Source organism: Heterodontus francisci, chromosome 1 (assembly GCF_036365525.1).
Source record: "Heterodontus francisci isolate sHetFra1 chromosome 1, sHetFra1.hap1, whole genome shotgun sequence".
NCBI classification, from domain to species: domain Eukaryota; kingdom Metazoa; phylum Chordata; class Chondrichthyes; order Heterodontiformes; family Heterodontidae; genus Heterodontus; species Heterodontus francisci.
The window spans coordinates 78,202,018-78,220,627 of record NC_090371.1 but is presented as its reverse complement, the minus strand read 5'-3'; the positions used below and the strand labels follow the sequence as shown (position 1 = coordinate 78,220,627).

Sequence of the window (18,610 nt, the reverse complement as noted above, 5' to 3'; positions counted from 1 at the left end):
AAACCGGAGCACCCGGCGAAAACCCACTTGGTCACAGGGAGAACTTGCAAACTCTGCACAGGCAGTACCCAGAATTGAACCCGGGTCCCTGGAGCTGTGAGGCTGCGGTGCTAACCACTGCGCCACTGTGCCGGCGTGTGATCTCTGAGCTACTTTAGTGACCTGTTTCCCTACTCTGTTTATTGCCACTTATGCCACTCCTTATTCAGCTGCCACTAGTCCGGTTTCCTCTTCACTTCAGTTTTGTTCTTGATCTTTCTCATTTCTCCCCACAAGTAGTGGCAACACAGCAGGAAATGGGACTCTCATGTTGCAGAGACAAGTGGAAAACCAATAAAAATACTGGAAAGTTGTGAAAGGGATGGAGTGAAGGGAGAAAGAAGTGAAAAAGTGAGGGGTAGTCAGGGAAAGAAGAATGGATGGGAAAAAAAATAGAGGAGATCCACCTCGACCTGAGTCATGTCATTGTTCTTGTTTAAACAAAATAAAAGTGGATGAAAGTAATTAAATAGTGATCGTTGTTTTTAGGTTGATATTAGAGATTTATGATTTTGAACATGCTTGTATAAAAATGTAGCAAAATAACTAGTTTGAGTACAGACTATGATTGCGACTTCAAGATTTTTGCTGTGATTTCCATTATTTTTCACAATTTACCATGCATAACTGTGATTTTAACAAAAATGTTCAAGATTACAGCCTTAATGAAGTATCTTCTTTCAGACCTTGGAGGAGCTCTTCAGTTCACTTTCTGCTTGTATGTGGGAAATGCCACTTGCTTTAAGCAAACAAGAAAACGAAGTGGATAAAGCAAACGAGGTACAGGTAGAAATATTCTCTGAAGGAAAAAGCTAGTTCTGAATCCTGTCAGAACAGGCAGTTTTTTTATAATATATATATATATATATTATAAATTACGCACAAAACACAACAACTTATAATAAAACACCCCAAAGCACATCACAGGAGCAAGTAAGAAGTTATAACACTGAGCCAGACCATTCAGTCAACCAGTCCACCTTTCAGGAGAGGAAGGAGAAGGCTGAGGGATGACCTAATTGAGGTTTTTAAAATTATGAAAGATTTTGATAGAGCAGATACAGAGGGCTGGATTTTGTTCTCCCCCAGGTGTCAGGTTCCATGGCGGGCGGGGGGGGGTGGCCTGGCCTGGCCTGAAGATGGCTGTGGATGAGGCCCGCCACGGACCTCAACACCGGGAGGGCCCGGCCCGATTCTTCCGGCGGTGGCAAGACACCGTGGTGGCCTCCTTGCTGCTGGACGACAGGCCCACAATTTAAATATGCAAATGAATTAAAATAATTAACTAAACTTACGTTGCCTCCTGATGGTCCACCGCAATCTATAGCCCGGCGGCCAGCCCTCCCGGGCCTTCAGATTCCCATCTGGGGAAATGAGGCGCATCAGTGGTGGGGAGGGGGTGTGATTGGGGAGGATGGCCAACCTTGGCTATTTAAATGAGCCTTCACGTTTAGAATTGCAGTAGTGGGCACATAAAATTCAGCCCAGAATGTTTCCACTTGTGAGGAAGCACAAAACTAGAGGCCATCAGTATAAGATAGTCACCAAAAGAAATCCAGTAGGGGATTCAGAAGAAACTTCTTTATCTGGAAAGTTGGTGAGAATGTGGAACTTGCTACTACAGGGAATGGTTGAAATGCATACTTTTAAATGTATTTAAGGGGAGGCTAGATGAGCATCGGAGGAAGAAGGGAATAGAGGGTTATGAAGATAAGAGTTAGATGAGGAAAGGTGGGAAGATGCTCAAGTTGAGCATAAATGCGGGCGTGGACCAGTTGGGCCAAATAGCCTGTTCCTGTGCTGTATATCCTGTGTAAAACATTCATCCTCTATGGCAAGCAAATAATCCAAATCATATTTAACTAACCTGTTCCCATATCCCTTTATCCCCATTTTCATCCAGCTGTCCAATCTAATCCTGAAAGTTGCTGTAGTTTCTGCCTCACTCACCCTGGAAATGAATTTGACTGCCTTGTAACAGGACAATGATGATTGCCTTGCTCTCTGCTCCAAATCTCTGCATTTAATCTTGAATCTTTGGCCCTTGTTCTAGATCCCATGACCACCAGAAACAGTCTGCTTTTATCTAACCATTTTTGCCTTTCATAATTTTAAACGCTTCTATTGCCTGGAATTGCTGTTATTTTAACAAAAAATAGCCGAAGTATTTCCTTATATCAGGTAGCACCCTCTCCAAAGCCGCAATATCCTTTCTCTGATATGGACTCCAGTATGCAAATAGTTCTCTAACTGAGGCTTCATTCAGGTTTTATGTGTGCTCATATGGTGACAGACCATATAACTTGAGTGAAAACTATTAATTTGAATTTATTCGAAGATGTAAAATTGCGCAGAACCAAAAATTAGCAGATAAAATATCAGTGTATTTGCAAACTACCATCCCATCTCCAATCTCTTTCCTCTTCAAAGTCCTTGAACGTGTCATCACCTCCCAAATCTGTGCCCAACTTTCCCAGAACTCCATGTTTGAATCCTTCTAATCAAGTTTCTACTCCTGCCACAGTACTGAAATGGTTCTCATCAAAGTCACAAGTGACATCCTATGTGGCTGTGACGAAGATAAACTATGCCTCCTCATTCTTCTTGACCTGTCTGCAGCCTTTATCACAGTTCACCGCGCCATCTTCCTCCAATGCCTCTCCATTGTTGTCCAGCTGAGTGGGGCTGCACTCGCCTGGTTCCATTCTTCTCTATCTAATCACATGCCAGAGAATGACTTGCAAAGGCATCCTTCCCGCTCCCACTTCATTACCACCCAGCTCTATCTCACCTCCACCTCTCTCAACCCTTCCGCTGTCTTTTAAATTGTCTGATTGCTTGTCCAACATCCACTACTGGATGAGCAGAAATTTCCTCCAATTAAATATTGGGAAGACCGAAGGCATTGTCTTCACTCTCTGGTACGAACTCCGACTACATCCCTCCCCTTAGCAAATGTCTGAGGCTGAACAAGACTGTTTGCAACCTTGGTGTCGTAATTGACCCTGAGATGAGCCATCACTAAGACCGCCTATTTCCACCTTTGCAAACATCACCTGACTTTGCCGCTGCCTCAGCTCATCTCATCTTTTGTTACCTCTACACTATGACTGTTCCAATGCAATCCTGGCTGGTCTCCCACATTCTACTCTGCATAAACTCTGGTTATCCAAAACTCTGCAGCCTGAGTCCTAACTCGCACCAAATCCAGTTCACCCATCACTCCTGTCCTCGCTAACTTATGTTGGCTCCCAGTTGAGTAATGCCTCCATTTTAAAATTCTCAGCCTTGTTTTCAAATCCCTCCATGGCCTTGCCGCTCCCTAGCTCTATAATCTAGCACCACAATCATCTAATATCTGCGCTCCTCTAATTCTGGCCTCTTGGAAAAACCCTATTATTAATCGCTGCACCTAAATTCAAACTCCCTTCCTAAACCTCTCTGCCTCTCTACCTCTCTTTCCTCCTTTAAGATGCTCCTTAAAACCTATCTTTTTGACGAAGCTTTCAGTCATTGCCCTAATATCTGCTTATGTGGTTTGATGTCAAATTCTATTTTGTAACGCTCCTGTGAAACCCCTTGGAACTTTGTTATAGGGGAGAGATATATATGTATTTATAGTTCCTGACTTTCTCTCATGAGAGAACTTTCTGCAACCAAAATAACAAAGCATTTCAAAATCACTTCTGTTGGGAGTGCACTCGAAAAGCATTGGACTTTTGACCCATGACATGTCTGTTCATCTAGTGTGATAGAGTGGGCTTTCCCTCCGATCCACAACCTCCCCTGCTAGACAAATTTGTTTGAAATTTAACTCTTAATTTTATTTCACATACATCAGTGTACTACCCTAGTAAGTCAACTTTTTAGTTTTATCTGCAGTCATAATTAAGGTAGTTAAGGTAGTTATTGAAGGCAAAAGATATCCAAAACATTTCAAAAAGGGATTTTCCAATTATAAAGATTTAACCGTACTTGATATATTTTAAGTTTAATTCTGAATGTGAACTTTACAACTGAGTGTACATTTTTGTTTTTGTTTCAGACAGAGGATAAAGAGGATGATAACATACCCATTAAAGAGTTTTCATTTGATCCAGATAAAATGGTTTGCTGTATTATGGAATCTGGAAATGTTTTATCTCATGGTGCAGGAGGCAAAGGATATGGCTTAGCAACAACTGCCATAACATCTGGATGTTTTCAATGGAAGGCAAGTGTGCGACTTAAAGCTGCCCAGAAATAATAGATATTAGGCAATTCTAAACTGAAGTCTAAAATCTAGTTTTCAGTTGGACCTATAATCAGTCATTGGCTTCCATCTATTTTTTTTAAAGAATAGTTGTACCCAATCTAATGGTTTAGTTCCTAGCCTTAGGTAAAGCTCTACCCACAGTTTTAAATATCTCAATGTCAGTTTTTTTCATCAAAGTAGTATTTTTCGGTCGTTTGAAGATATGTTCCCAATAGCAATAGCATATTTGTGCATATATGATTGCATCAACTACAAACTTTCTGGAATGTTTATTTAACCTGTAGCTTGTACTCTTCAGTCAGTTCTCAATATAGTACATGCAGGGATATGTTCTGTTATACAAGCAAAATATCTAGGCAAGCACTATCTTTTGTAAACTGAAAGATCCACTTCTGTCCATTTCTTATCATAAGTTAAACCCTTAGGCACCACCAGTTAATAGAGAGATAAACGTACTTTACTTTGTCAAATTGACATTAACTTTATAATGAAGCTGACACTGGTTAAAAAAGGAAAGAATGACAGCAATTCAACCTTAACCTGGAGAGTGGCAGTCAAGATCTCTGGTTGATCAGATCCTTAGTCTTGGGAGCTGGCCTGACCTGTTTTCTTCATTTTCTTTCATTCCTCCTTTACCGGTGTTTCTAGACATCTCCCGTATCTCCTCTTCTTCAGAATCCCTTGATGCTGGGTGCACCCCTTGGGTGCCCCCTTCTTTATACTGCATCTCTGCTTTCATGTCTACATCAAACAAGCTCCAATTTTTTGGCCAGTCTTTTCCAGTGGTATTTTAAAGACACAATTTCTTCTAATCATCTGTGGTCATTGTTTTCCCAATCTATTTTTCTTTCATGAGATGTGGGCGTCGCTGGCAAAGCCCGCATTTGTTGCCCATCTCCAGTTGCCCTTGACAACTGAGTGGCTGGCTAGGCCATTTTTGAGGGCAGTTAAAAGTCAACCACATAGTGGGTCTGGAGTCAGATGATTAAGATACTCCTCCACAGCAATAGGTTGGTTGACAATCCCTTCTGATAATTGTCTGGACTGTTGTATTGTATGTGGACGTACAGCCAACAAAATCGGAACTCAGTGATGCCATTGATTCTCTAGCCAGCGGAAAAGCCCCTGGGAAGGATGGCGTTACCCCTGAAATAATCAAGACTGCCAAGCCTGCTATACTTTCAGCACTGTACGAACTGCTTTGCCTGTGCTGGGACGAGGGCGCAGTACCACAGGACATGCGCAATGTCAATATCACCACCCTCTATAAGAACGAGTGTCTGCAGCCACGGCATGCGGTAAGTCCATTGAGGTGAAGAAGGAGCTGCGGGACCCGAGAGAAGTCCTGTGAAAAGGTGCCCCGAACACCCAAAACATCCACGAACGGCCCCCCCGGCCGCAACTTCAAAGCGCCCGCGGGAGATGGCTCGGAGAGCATCTGCAGCGCACTGTCGGCAATGCTGCATGCCTTTATTTAAACCACTGCAAAAAAAAAAAACCCTTAGCAAATGTAATCACCTCTAAGTCTGCCAAATGATGCTTCACCTCCCGAAGGACGTGGATGAGCTTTCCGGACGTAGATGGTGGGCACTGAGGAAATGGCTTATTACCTGCACCAGATTCCACCCCCCCTCCCCCCCCCTTTACCCCCCTTCCACCCCCCCCACCCCCGTCCCCTTCCCTGCTCCACCCTCTCAGCTCACCCCCTCACAACCCCGTCCCAGCCCGCCCCCCCCTCGCACCATCTTCACCCCGCACCCCCTTCCCCTGCACCCCCCCCCCCCACCCCCTCCCTCTACCCCTCCCCCTTGCATCCCCTCCTCCCACCGGCACCATCCTACACCTGTGTAGGGGCCCCAACAACCCCACTGCCTTGTGGGCGTCTCGGGAGAGACCAAGGCTAAGGGAGTAAACCCTAACAGAAAATCCGGAGCGGAACCCCGTAGGCGGTCATATGTCACCTTTGGCATGTTTCCGGCAGTTCCTGCAGCCATACTGGTGCCAAACGTCGTGTCCTGCACTCCTTTGGACCCCACCAGAAAGGCCGAGAGGGGGGTTTTGACGACTGGGCAACTCTCAACCTCCATAAATTTGCCCAGGCATGCGCCATGGAGAGGTCACTCCATAGTTGCCTCACAGCGACTGAAACAACACGGAAGGCAGCAGTTACGGGTTATAAGTCCAGATAAATTGGCGTAGAAACTGGGCGCCACGGGTTGCCTTTGTCGGTGGGAGAGGTCATTGCACCTCACTGGACAGCTACCGCCCGCCTCAAACCGGGCAGCCCCCGGTCAATAAGGTTCTGTCCCGCCACAGTCTGCCTGCTTCAATGGGTGCTTGGAGCTCAGGGTCATTGCCCGAAAGGTGGACTGATACACCGCACCAAACAACATGAAAAAAGGAAAGAAGGTACCAGCCCTTCGCTTTGCAAGCTGGAACGTCAGAACTATGTGTCCTGGCCTGTCGGAAGACCTTACACAAATCAACGATTCTCGGAAGACCGCCATCATTAACAACGAGCTCAGTAGACTCAATGTGGACATTGCAGCACTTCAGGAGACTCGCCTCCCCGCGAGTGGCTCTCTAGCAGAGCAAGACTACACCTTCTTCTGGCAGGGCAGGGATCCTGAAGAACCAAGACAGCATGGAGTGGGCTTCGCCATCAGAAACTCCTTGCTCAGCATGATAGAGCCTCCCTCAAATGGCTCGGAACGCATATTGTCCATCCGACTGCTCACCACCTCTGGTCCAGTACACCTACTCAGCATCTATGCTCCAACACTCTGTTCCGCACCTGAAGCTAAAGACCAGTTCTATGAACAACTCCATAACATCATTAGCAGCATCCCCAACACCGAACACCTATTCCTGCTGGCGGACTTTAATGCCAGGGTTGGGGCCGACCATGACTCATGGCCCTCCTGCCTTGGGCGCTATGGCGTTGGAAGGATGAATGAGAACGGACAGAGACTGCTTGAGTTGTGTACCTATCATAACCTCTGCATCACCAACTCGTTCTTTCACACTAAACCCTGTCACCAGGTTTCATGGAGGCACCCAAGATCACGTCGTTGGCACCAGCTAGACCTCATTGTCACAAGGCGAGCCGCCTTAAACAGTGTTCAAATCACACGCAGCTTCCACAGTGCGGACTGCGACACCGACCACTCCCTGGTGTGCAGCAAGGTTAGACTCAGACCAAAGAAGTTGCATCATTCCAAGCAGAAGGGCCACCCGCGCATCAACACGAGCAGAATTTCTCACCCACAGCTGTTACAAAAATTTCTAAATTCACTTGTAACAGCCCTTCAAAACACTCCCACAGGGGATGCTGAGACCAAGTGGGCCCACATCAGAGACGCCATCTATGAGTCAGCTTTGACCACCTACGGCAAAAGTGCGAAGAGAAATGCAGACTGGTTTCAATCTCATAATGAAGAGCTGGAACCTGTCATAGCCGCTAAGCGCATTGCACTTTTGAACTACAAGAAAGCCCCCAGCGATTTAACATCCGCAGCACTTAAAGCAGCCAGAAGTACTGCACAAAGAACAGCTAGGCGTTGCGCAAACGACTACTGGCAACACCTATGCAGTCATATTCAGCTGGCCTCAGACACCGGAAACATCAGAGGAATGTATGATGGCATGAAGAGAGCTCTTGGGCCAACCATCAAGAAGATCACCCCCCTCAAATCTAAATCGGGGGACATAATCACTGACCAACGCAAACAGATGGACCGCTGGGTTGAGCACTACCTAGAACTGTACTCCAGGGAGAATGCTGTCACTGAGACTGCCCTCAATGCAGCCCAGCCTCTACCAGTCATGGATGAGCTGGACATACAGCCAACCAAATCGGAACTCAGTGATGCCATTGATTCCCTAGCCAGCGGAAAAGCCCCTGGGAAGGACAGCATTACCCCTGAAATAATCAAGAGTGCCAAGCCTGCTATACTCTCAGCACTACATGAACTGCTATGCCTGTGCTGGGACGAGGGAGCAGTACCCCAGGACATGCGCGATGCCAATATCATCACCCTCTATAAAAACAAAGGTGACCGCGGTGACTGCAACAACTACCGTGGAATCTCCCTGCTCAGCATAGTGGGGAAAGTCTTTGCTCGAGTCGCTCTGAACAGGCTCCAGAAGCTGGCCGAGCGCGTCTACCCTGAGGCACAGTGTGGCTTTCGTGCAGAGAGATCGACTATTGACATGCTGTTCTCCCTTCGTCAGATACAGGAGAAATGCCGTGAACAACAGATGCCCCTCTACATTGCTTTCATTGATCTCACCAAAGCCTTTGACCTCGTCAGCAGACGTGGTCTCTTCAGACTACTAGAAAAGATCGGATGTCCACCAAAGCTACTAAGTATCATCACCTCATTCCATGACAATATGAAAGGCACAATTCAACATGGTGGCTCCTCATCAGAGCCCTTTCCTATCCTGAGTGGTGTGAAACAGGGCTGTGTTCTCGCACCCACACTTTTTGGGATTTTCTTCTCCCTGCTGCTTTCACATGCGTTCAAATCCTCTGAAGAAGGAATTTTCCTCCACACAAGATCAGGGGGCAGGTTGTTCAACCTTGCCCGTCTAAGAGCGAAGTCCAAAGTACGGAAAGTCCTCATCAGAGAACTCCTCTTTGCTGACGATGCTGCTTTAACATCTCACACTGAAGAGTGCCTGCAGAGTCTCATCGACAGGTTTGCGTCTGCCTGCAATGAATTTGGCCTAACCATCAGCCTCAAGAAAACGAACATCATCGGGCAGGATGTCAGAAATGCTCCATCCATCAATATTGGCGACCACGCTCTGGAAGTGGTTCAAGAGTTCACCTACCTAGGCTCAACTATCACCAGTAACCTGTCTCTAGATGCAGAAATCAACAAGCGCATGGGTAAGGCTTCCACTGCTATGTCCAGACTGGCCAAGAGAGTGTGGGAAAATGGCGCACTGACACGGAACACAAAAGTCCGAGTGTATCAGGCCTGTGTCCTCAGTACCTTGCTCTACGGCAGCGAGGCCTGGACAACGTATGCCAGCCAAGAGCGACGTCTCAATTCATTCCATCTTCGCTGCCTTCGGAGAATACTTGGCATCAGGTGGCAGGACTATATCTCCAACACAGAAGTCCTTGAAGCGGCCAACACCCCCAGCTTATACACACTGCTGAGTCAGCGGCGCTTGAGATGGCTTGGCCATGTGAGCCGCATGGAAGATGGCAGGATCCCCAAAGACACATTGTACAGCGAGCTCGCCACTGGTATCAGACCCACCGGCCGTCCATGTCTCCGTTATAAAGACGTCTGCAAACGCGACATGAAATCGTGTGACATTGATCACAAGTCGTGGGAGTCAGTTGCCAGCATTCGCCAGAGCTGGCGGGCAGCCATAAAGACAGGGCTAAATTGTGGCGAGTCGAAGAGACTTAGTAGTTGGCAGGAAAAAAGACAGAGGCGCAAGGGGAGAGCCAACTGTGCAACAGCCCCAACAAACAAATTTCTCTGCAGCACCTGTGGAAGAGCCTGTCACTCCAGAATTGGCCTTTATAGCCACTCCAGGCGCTGCTTCACAAACCACTGACCACCTCCAGGCGCGTATCCATTGTCTCTCGAGATAAGGAGGCCCAAAAGAATAAGAACAAGGGTGACCGCGATGACTGCAACAACTACCGTGGAATCTCCCTGCTCAGCATAGTGGGGAAAGTCTTCGCTCAAGTCGCTTTAAACAGGCTCCAGAAGCTGGCTGAGCGTGTCTGCCCTGAGGCACAGTGTGGCTTTCGAGCAGAGAGATCCATCATTGACATGCTGTTCTCCCTTCGCCAGCTACAGGAGAAATGCCGTGAACAACAGATGCCCCTCTACGTTGCTTTCATTGATCTCACCAAAGCCTTTGACCTCGTCAGCAGACATGGTCTCTTCAGACTACTAGCAAAGATCGGATGTCAAGTTAGTCCACCACAATTATAGTGATTAAAACTACTTTCCCTGACTGAGAGATAGATAAAAGATTTTGTACTTTATTTCTGCAAGATAAAGAACAAATGACATTCGAAATGTTGGTAGCTTGATTTCATGTCCTTTTAGTTCCTGTGAAATTTTAAGCAGGCATACATTCTCATTTTGAATACATCAGTTGATTTTGCAAGTCCTGATCCTGCTTTAATTTCAAGAGTGTAGAGGGTCCAGGAAATCAGCTGTTATACCAGTCTTGTGCTGAGTGATGCTGAAAACCTGCTTAAAATTCCTGCTCTTGCTCCACGGCAGCACTCTGCTATGCCCTGAGTCCAGAAGCTAGGAGCTCAGCATGCTGGAGTGGCCAATAAAGTTGACAGAGCATGTGCCTCCCCATGCTCCATTGAGCTGTTGGCTCTGGCCTGCTAAACACTTTGCAGGTTGAAATTTCAAATATGAAAGAAAGACCTGCATTTACATAGGTCTTATCATGACCTCAAGATGACCCAAAGTGCTTTACAGTCAATGACGTACTTTTGGAGTGTAGTCACTTTTTAGTCCAATTGTTAGGAAACAGTTGCTAGCACTGCATCCTCACAGCTCCAGTGACCCCGGGTTCGGTTCTGGGTGCTGCTTGTGCGGAGTTTGCAAGTTCTCCCTGTGACCGTGTGGGTTTCCTCCCACATGCCAAAGACTTGCGGGTTGATAGGTAAATTGGACATTGTAAAAATTGCCCCTAGTGTAGGTAGGTGGTAGGAGAATTGAGGGAAGGTGGGGATGTGAGAGGGAAAAAGTGGGATTAATGTAGGATTGGTATAAATGGGTGGTTGATGGTCAGCGCAGACCCGTTGGGCCAAAGAGCCTGTTTCGGTGCTGTATCTCTCTATGTATGAAACTTAGCAGCCAATATGAGGTGCAAGAGGACTACAACTAAAAGGAACATACGTCTTGCCGTCCAAGTTGAGGTAGAGTCATTTATGGCACAGAAGGCCATAAGGGCCATCAGCCCATCTGGTCCATGCCTGCTCTCCACGGAGCTAGCCTGTCAGTCCACTCCCCCGTTCGATCACCCTGTAAGTCTTTCTCGCAAGTGGCCATCCAACTTCCTCTTGAAGTCATTAATTGTCTCCACTTCCTCCACCCTTGTGGACAGCGAGTTCTAGGCTATTGCCACCCACTGCGTAAAAAATAAGTGCTGCCTCATATTCCCCCGCATCTTTTCCCCAAAACGTTCAATCTGTGTCCCCGAGTTTTTGTACCATTTGTTAATGGGAGCTGTTTTCTTTTGACTAGCTTATTTAAGCCTGCCATATCTTTTACACTTTTATTAAGTCTCCCTTGTTCTAAGGAGAACAACCCCAGCTGTTCCAGCTTAACCTTGTAACTAAAATCCTCCATCGCTGGAACCATTCTAATAAATCTCCTCTGCACCCTCTCAAAGATCCTGACATCCTTCCTGAAGTGTGGTGACCAGAACGGGACGCAGTACTTCAGTTGGGGCCTAACCAAAGCTTTATAAAGGTTCAGTGTAACTTCCCTGCTTTAGTACTCAATGCCTCTATTTATGAAGCCCAAGATCCCATATGCTTTACTAACCACTCTCAATAGTTCTGCCATCTTCAAAGATCTATGTACATGCACCCCCGGGTCCCTTTGTTCGTGCACACTCTTTAGAACTGTGCCAAAATGCATTACCTCACACTTGTCAGCATTACATTCCAGCTGCCATCTATCTGCCCACTCAGCTAACCTATTTATGTCCTGTTGCAGGACGTTCATATCATCCTCACTGTTTGCTGCAGATCCAAGTTTGGTGTCATCTGCAAATTTTGAGATTCTACTCTGTATTGCAAGATCCAGGTGCTTTATATATATATATATATATATATATATCAAAAAAAGCAGTGGTCCCAGCACTGACCCTTGGGGAACACCATTGTCTACCATCCTTCAGTCTGAAAAATAGCCATTTACCATATCTCGCTGTTTTCTGTCTTTAAGCCAATTTTTTTATCCAATTGGACATTGACCCTCCTATACCATGAGCCTCAATTTTATTAATCAGCCTTTTATGTGGTACCTTATCAAATACTTTCTTAAAATCCATATGAACAACATCCACTGCATTCCCTTCATCAACCTTCTCCATTACTTCATCAAAAAAACTCAGATTAGTCAACCATGATGTGCCTTTTACAAATCCATGCTGGCTATCCTTAATTAACTTGAACATCTCTAAGGGTGCACTGATATTTTTCCTGATTATTGTTTCAAAATCTTACCTACCACTGATGTTAAACTAACTGGCCTGTAGTTGCTAGGACTGTCCTTACACCCTTTCTTGAATAAGGGTATCATGTTTGCCACTCTCCAATCCCTGGCACCCCCTCCATATCCAAGGAAGATTGGAAGATTATGACAAGCCCTTCTGCTATCTCCACCCCCATTTCCTTTAGCAACCTGGGATGCAAGCCATCTGGACCAGGTGACTTATCTACCCTAAGCATAGCCAGCCAATGGCAGTGCAAGTTTGAGTATTCTGATCAGACTGACTGTTCCACCTTCCTGATTTAAGGAAGAGGTGTAGCAATGGTCAGTAGCAGTATATTATCTAATCATTCAGGTAAACATTTTTAAAAGTAAAACCTAATTTTGTTTTAACATTTTTTGATTTACAGCAGGGCATTAGTCTTTTTGCTTCAGATGCATTGATAAATCCATCTTTTTTTCTCATTAATTTGTGCACAGTTTTACATAACCAAGGAGAATAAAGGTAATGAGGGTACATGTGTTGGGGTGTCACGGTGGCCCATCAGAGATTTCAACCATCGTACAACATCAGACATGTGGCTTTACAGAGCTTACAGCGGGAATCTCTACCATAGTGGGGAGCAAGGCTGTATACTACCCAGCTATACGCAGGGAGATTGTATAACGTGTGTCTTGGATGTGGAAGCAAGAACAATCTCATTTGGAAAGAATGGTGAGGTAAGAAAATATGCCAGTGATTTGGTATTCAGAAAGTGTTTTCTACACGTTTATCATAACTTCCTTGTTTTTGTACTCTATGCCCCTATTTATAAAGCCCAGGATCCCGTATGCTTTGTTAACTGCTTTCTCAACCTGCCCTGCAACCTTCAATGATTTGTGCACATATACCCCCAGTTCCCTCTGATCCTGCACCCCCTTTAGAATTGTACCCTTTAATTTATATTGCCTCTCCTTGTTCTTCCGACCAAAATGAATCACTTCATGCTTTTCTGCATTAAATTTGATCTGCCACTTCTCCGTCCATTCCACCATCCCATCCTCTTCATCGTTCACGATAGCTGCAAGTTTGGTGTGATTCGCAATTTTTGAAATTGTGCCCTGTAAACCCAAGTCTAGGTCGTTAATACATATAAAGAAAAGCAGGGGTTCTAACACCGATCCCTGGGAACCACACTATATACCTTCCTTCAGTCTGACAAGCAGCTGTTCACAACTACTCTCTGTTTCTTGCTATTCAACCAATTTTGTATCTATGCCGCTAATGTCCCTTTTATTCCATGGGCTCTAACTTTGCTGTTGCTGACAAGCCTATTAAGTGGCATTTTGTCAAATGTTTTTTGTGCACCACATCAACCGCATTACCCTCATCAGCCCTCTCTGTTATCTCATCAAAAAACTCCATCAAGTTAGTTAAACAGAATTTACCCTTAACAAATCCATGCTGGCTTTCCTTAACTAATCCTCATTTGTCCAAGTGACTATTAATTTTGTCCCAAATTATCCTTCCTAAAAGTTTTCCCACCACCAAGGTTAAACTGACTGGCCTGTAGTTGCTGGGCTTGTCCTTGCACCATTTTTTGAACAGTACTGTAACATTTGCAAATCTCTGGCACGATACTTGTATCTAAGGAGGATTGGAAGACTATAGCGAGTATCTCCACAATTTCCACCCTTACGTCCCTAAGTATCATTGGATGCATCTCATCTGGTCTTGTTGACTTTATGTACAGCCAGCCTATTTAATACTGCCTCTTTATCAATTCTTAGCCCATCCAGGGTCTCAACTACCTACTCTTTCACCATGACTTGGGCAGCATCTTCTTCCTTGGTGAAGACAGATGCAAAGTACTTATTTAATACCTCAGCCATACCCACTGCCTCCATGCGTAAATCCCCTTTTTGGTCCCTAATTGGCTGCACTCCTCCTTTTACACCCTTGTACTATTTGTATGCCTATAGAAGACTTTTAGATTCCCTTTCATGTTAGCTGGGAGTCTCTTCTCATAGTCTCTGTTTGCTTCGCTTATTTGTTTTTTCACTTCCCCTCTGAACCTACTATATTCAGCCTGGTTCGTATTTGTATTATCCACCTGACATTTGTCATAACCACCCTTTTTCTGCTTCATCTTACTTTCTATTTCTTTCGTCGTCCATCTGGATCTGTTTTCCCTACCTTTTCCCCCTCATGGGAATGCACCTTGACTACCCGCACAATCTCCTCTTTAAAGGTAGCCTACTGTTCAGTTACAGTTTTGCCTTCCCATCTTTGATTCCAATTTACTTGGGCTAGATCCGTTCTCAATCCAATGAATTCGGCCCTCCTCCAGTTAATTATCTTTACTCTGGATTGCTGTTTGTCCTTTTCCATAGCTAACCTAAACTTTATGTTGCTATGGTCGCTGTCCCCTAAATGTTCTCCTACTATCACTTGATTCATTTGATCCACCTCATTCCCCAGTACCAGATCCAGCAATGCCTCCATCATTGAACTGGAAACATACTGATGTAAAAAAATCTCCTGAACACACTTCAGAAACTCTTTCCCATCTCTGCCCTTCACGCTATTACTATCCCAATCTATATTAGGATAATTAAAGTTCCCCATTATAACTACTCTATAGTTCTTGTGAAGATGGAAATTATTGAGCTTCTTTTCCTGGTTAACTGTAAGTCGCCGTTTCATAGCCGTACAACAAGGTGCTGAGAACACAGGCCTTTTTAACCATCAGCTTGGTCCTAAGGGTCAGTTTGATATTCCAATAATTTCCACCTTTGCTGTCTGCGGCACATTATGGGTATATCTGGCAGGACAAAATCACAAATGTGGCAGTCCTCTCAAAGGCAAAGATCCCAAGTGTGTTGATACTAATCAAACAGAGGCGGTTTTGGTGGATCAGACATATCCGCTGGATGGAAGACAGTCGCATATCCAAGGACCTTCTGTATGGTGAGGTAGTCAGAGCCAGACAACCAGCGGGGCGCCCAAAGCTCCGCTTCAAGGATGAATGCAAGCATGACATGAAGGCCATAAATGTCAACTATCGCACTTGGGAGTCACTAGCTGGCGAAAGAAGGAAATGGCGACACATCCTATAGACTGGTGTGCACTACCACGATGACCAGTTGCTGCAGCAGCTTGGCAACAGGCGCCAACATCAAAAACAACAACAACAACTCACAGCATCACTTGTAAGCTTCACGTACAACACTTGTGGCAGAACCTGCCTCTGAAAGATTGACCTTCACAGCCATCAACAAAGGTGCACCTAGAGAAGACACCCCACCGAAATGGATTGTTTGCTGGGTATCTATCATCTTTCGTAGATGGAAGGATGCCAACCAACCAACTATAGTTCTTCCACCTCTAATTGCCTTGCAAATTTGTTCCTCTACATTCTTCCCTCTAGTTGGTGGCCTATAGAATATCCCCAGTAGTGTAATGGTACCTCTATTGTTTCTTAGCTCTAACCAAATAGATTGTGTCTTTGACCCCTCTAGGACATCCCCTCTCTCCAGCACTGTAATGTTCTCTTTAATCAATACAGTTACTCTTCCTCCTTTCCTTCCTTCTCTATCTTTCCTGAACACCAATCAAGGAATATTTAATATCTGGTCCTGCTCTTTTTGAGCCAGGTCTCCGTTATCGCCACATGATATTTCTACATGGCTGTCTGTGCCTGCAGCTCACCAATCTTATTTACCACACTCTGTGCATTCATATACATGCACAGTAGAACCAATTTAGACCTAATTGCAAGAAATGCTGGAAATACTCAGCAGGTCTGGCAGCATCTGTGGCGAGAAAAGCAGAGTTAACATTTCAGGACAGTGACCTTTCATCAGAACTGCAAAGGTTAGAAATGTAATAGGTAGTCTGCTTCTCTCTCTACAGATGCTGCCAGACCTGCTGAGTATTTCCAGCATTTCTTGTTTTTATTTCAGATTTCCAGCATCTGCAGTATTTTGCTTCTATTTTAGACCTAATTACATTCCCTCTTGCACTGACCTCACTGAATGCCTTACTATTTTCTACTTGTGGGCTAGCTATCTCTCCCCATTCTCTGTGCACCTTGATTTTCCTCTTTAATATGACCTCCTGGTTCCTACACCCCTGCCAAGTCAGTTTAAATCTTCCCCAATAGCACCAGCAAATCACCCCGCAAGGGCCTTGGTCCCAGCTCTGTTCAGGTGCTAATGATCTGGCTTGTAAAGGTCCCATCTCCCCCAGATAGATTCCAGTGCCCCAGGAATCTGAAGCCCTCCCTCCTGCACCATCTCTCCAGCTACGCCTGCATTTGCTCTGTCCTCCTATTTCTGTACTCATTTGCGTGTGGTACTGGGAGTAATCCGGAGATTACTGCTACCTGTGAGGTCCTACTTGCTGGTTTCCTTCCTAGATCCCTTAACTCTGCCTGCAGGACTCATCCCCCTCTCTATGCTGTTGATACCAATGTGAACCATGATCGCTGGCCACTCACTCTCCCCCCTCAACATAACATCCTGGATTCACATCTACAGCTGTAGAAATGCCTGTCTGTTTCCCTAGCTATAGAACCCCATATCACTATTGCTTTTCCAATCATTTTCCTGCGTTCTCCCCCCCCCACCCTGTACAACTGAGTCAGTCTGATGCCATGGACTAGGTTCTGGCTGCACACCCCAGTGGAACCATCACTCTCACCAGTATTCAGAACAGAATACTGGTTGGCGAGTGAGATGCACTCTTAGTACTCCTGCACTACCTACATCGGTCCTCTTTGACTGCCTGGCGGTCACCCATTCCCTCTTTGCCTGTATACCCTTAAGCTGAGGGGTGACCATATCTATAAACGTGCTATCCACAAAACTCTAAGCCTTGCAATGCACAACAGTGACGCCTGTTGCTGCTCAAGCTCAGAATTCTGGAGCTCAAGCTGCTGCATCTGACGACAGTTCCTGCACATGTGGTCGTCCAGGACACGAGAAGCATTCTGGAATTCCCATGTGGAGCAGGATACGCATTCCATCGGTCTGAGCTGCCCTGCCATGCCTCTATTTATTCGACTATTAAACTTTCTACTTAAAAACAAGACTCACCAACATCAGGAGGTTAACTAAAATATTTTTTACTTAAACTATTATCTAAAAAATCCTTCTATTTTAATTTACTGAAAAATTCAGACTACGTTAGTTTTACTATCCCTTATTTAGTGAAGATGTTAGATTCATCATCAGGTTATTGGTCTGGATTTTGAGGTCAGCAGCTACTGTTTATTACACTTGCACTTGGCAGTAGACTTTCCATGGAGTTTTACACTTGAAGATCCTCTCAACCAACCATTCAAGAAGCCCCTGGGACCTGTTTGAACAGAGAACGTAACTGTGTATCTGTTTTAACAGTATTTCAGTTTGATTGGCTATAGGCAGTGCAGACACTGAGCCAGGAAGTTAAAAACACTGAAAATACTCAGGCAGCAACTATGGAGAGAGAAAAACAAAGTTTCAGGTCAGTGACCTTTCACCAAACTGGAAAAAGTTAGAAATGTAACAGTTTTAAGCATATGCAGAGGCAGCAGGAGAAGGGAAAGACCGAAAAGGAAGTGTGGAATGCAGGAGTGATCAAATGACAAAAGAGATGATGATGCAAAGCAAAAGGAGTTGGTATTGAGACTTTAAGAAACAAAAGATGGATCTAGTGGAGGTGCAAGTGGGTAAAGCAGAATTATTAGCAACAGCTGCCATTCCAAAAATTGGGGGTAAAGCTTATGATCTGAAATTGTTGAATTTGGTATTGAATTGAGAAGACTGTAAAGTGCTTAATCGGAATATGAGATGCTGTTCCTTGAGCTTACATTAAACTTCATTGGAACAGTGTAGGAAGCGGGGAAAGCGAGGTCGAAGTGGGAATGGGGTGGATAATTAAAATGATTGGCCACTGGAAGCCCTGGGTCATGCTTGCGGACTGAACAGAGGTGTTCCACAAGGCAGTCACCTAGTCTGTGTTTGGTTTCCCCAATGTAGAGGAGACCACATTGTGAGCAGTAAATACAGTATACTAAATTGAAAGAAGTAAAAGTAAATTGGTGTCTTTCACAGAAGCAGTGTTTGGGGC

General features: G+C 45.2%; 1 protein-coding gene across 7 annotated transcripts in view; it reads left to right on the top strand.

The window, feature by feature from the left end:
- Nucleotides 1–18,610, top strand: part of LOC137370144 (probable E3 ubiquitin-protein ligase HERC1) — a 480,710-nt gene that overhangs the window by 199,623 nt on the left and 262,477 nt on the right. For all 7 annotated transcript variants that reach the window (XM_068032400.1, XM_068032409.1, XM_068032373.1 and 4 more), the window contains 3 exons: nucleotides 724–819; nucleotides 4,085–4,252; nucleotides 12,997–13,236. In XM_068032400.1, coding sequence (XP_067888501.1) covers nucleotides 724–819; nucleotides 4,085–4,252; nucleotides 12,997–13,236 — 504 coding nt within the window. The remainder of the gene's footprint in view (nucleotides 1–723; nucleotides 820–4,084; nucleotides 4,253–12,996; nucleotides 13,237–18,610) is intronic.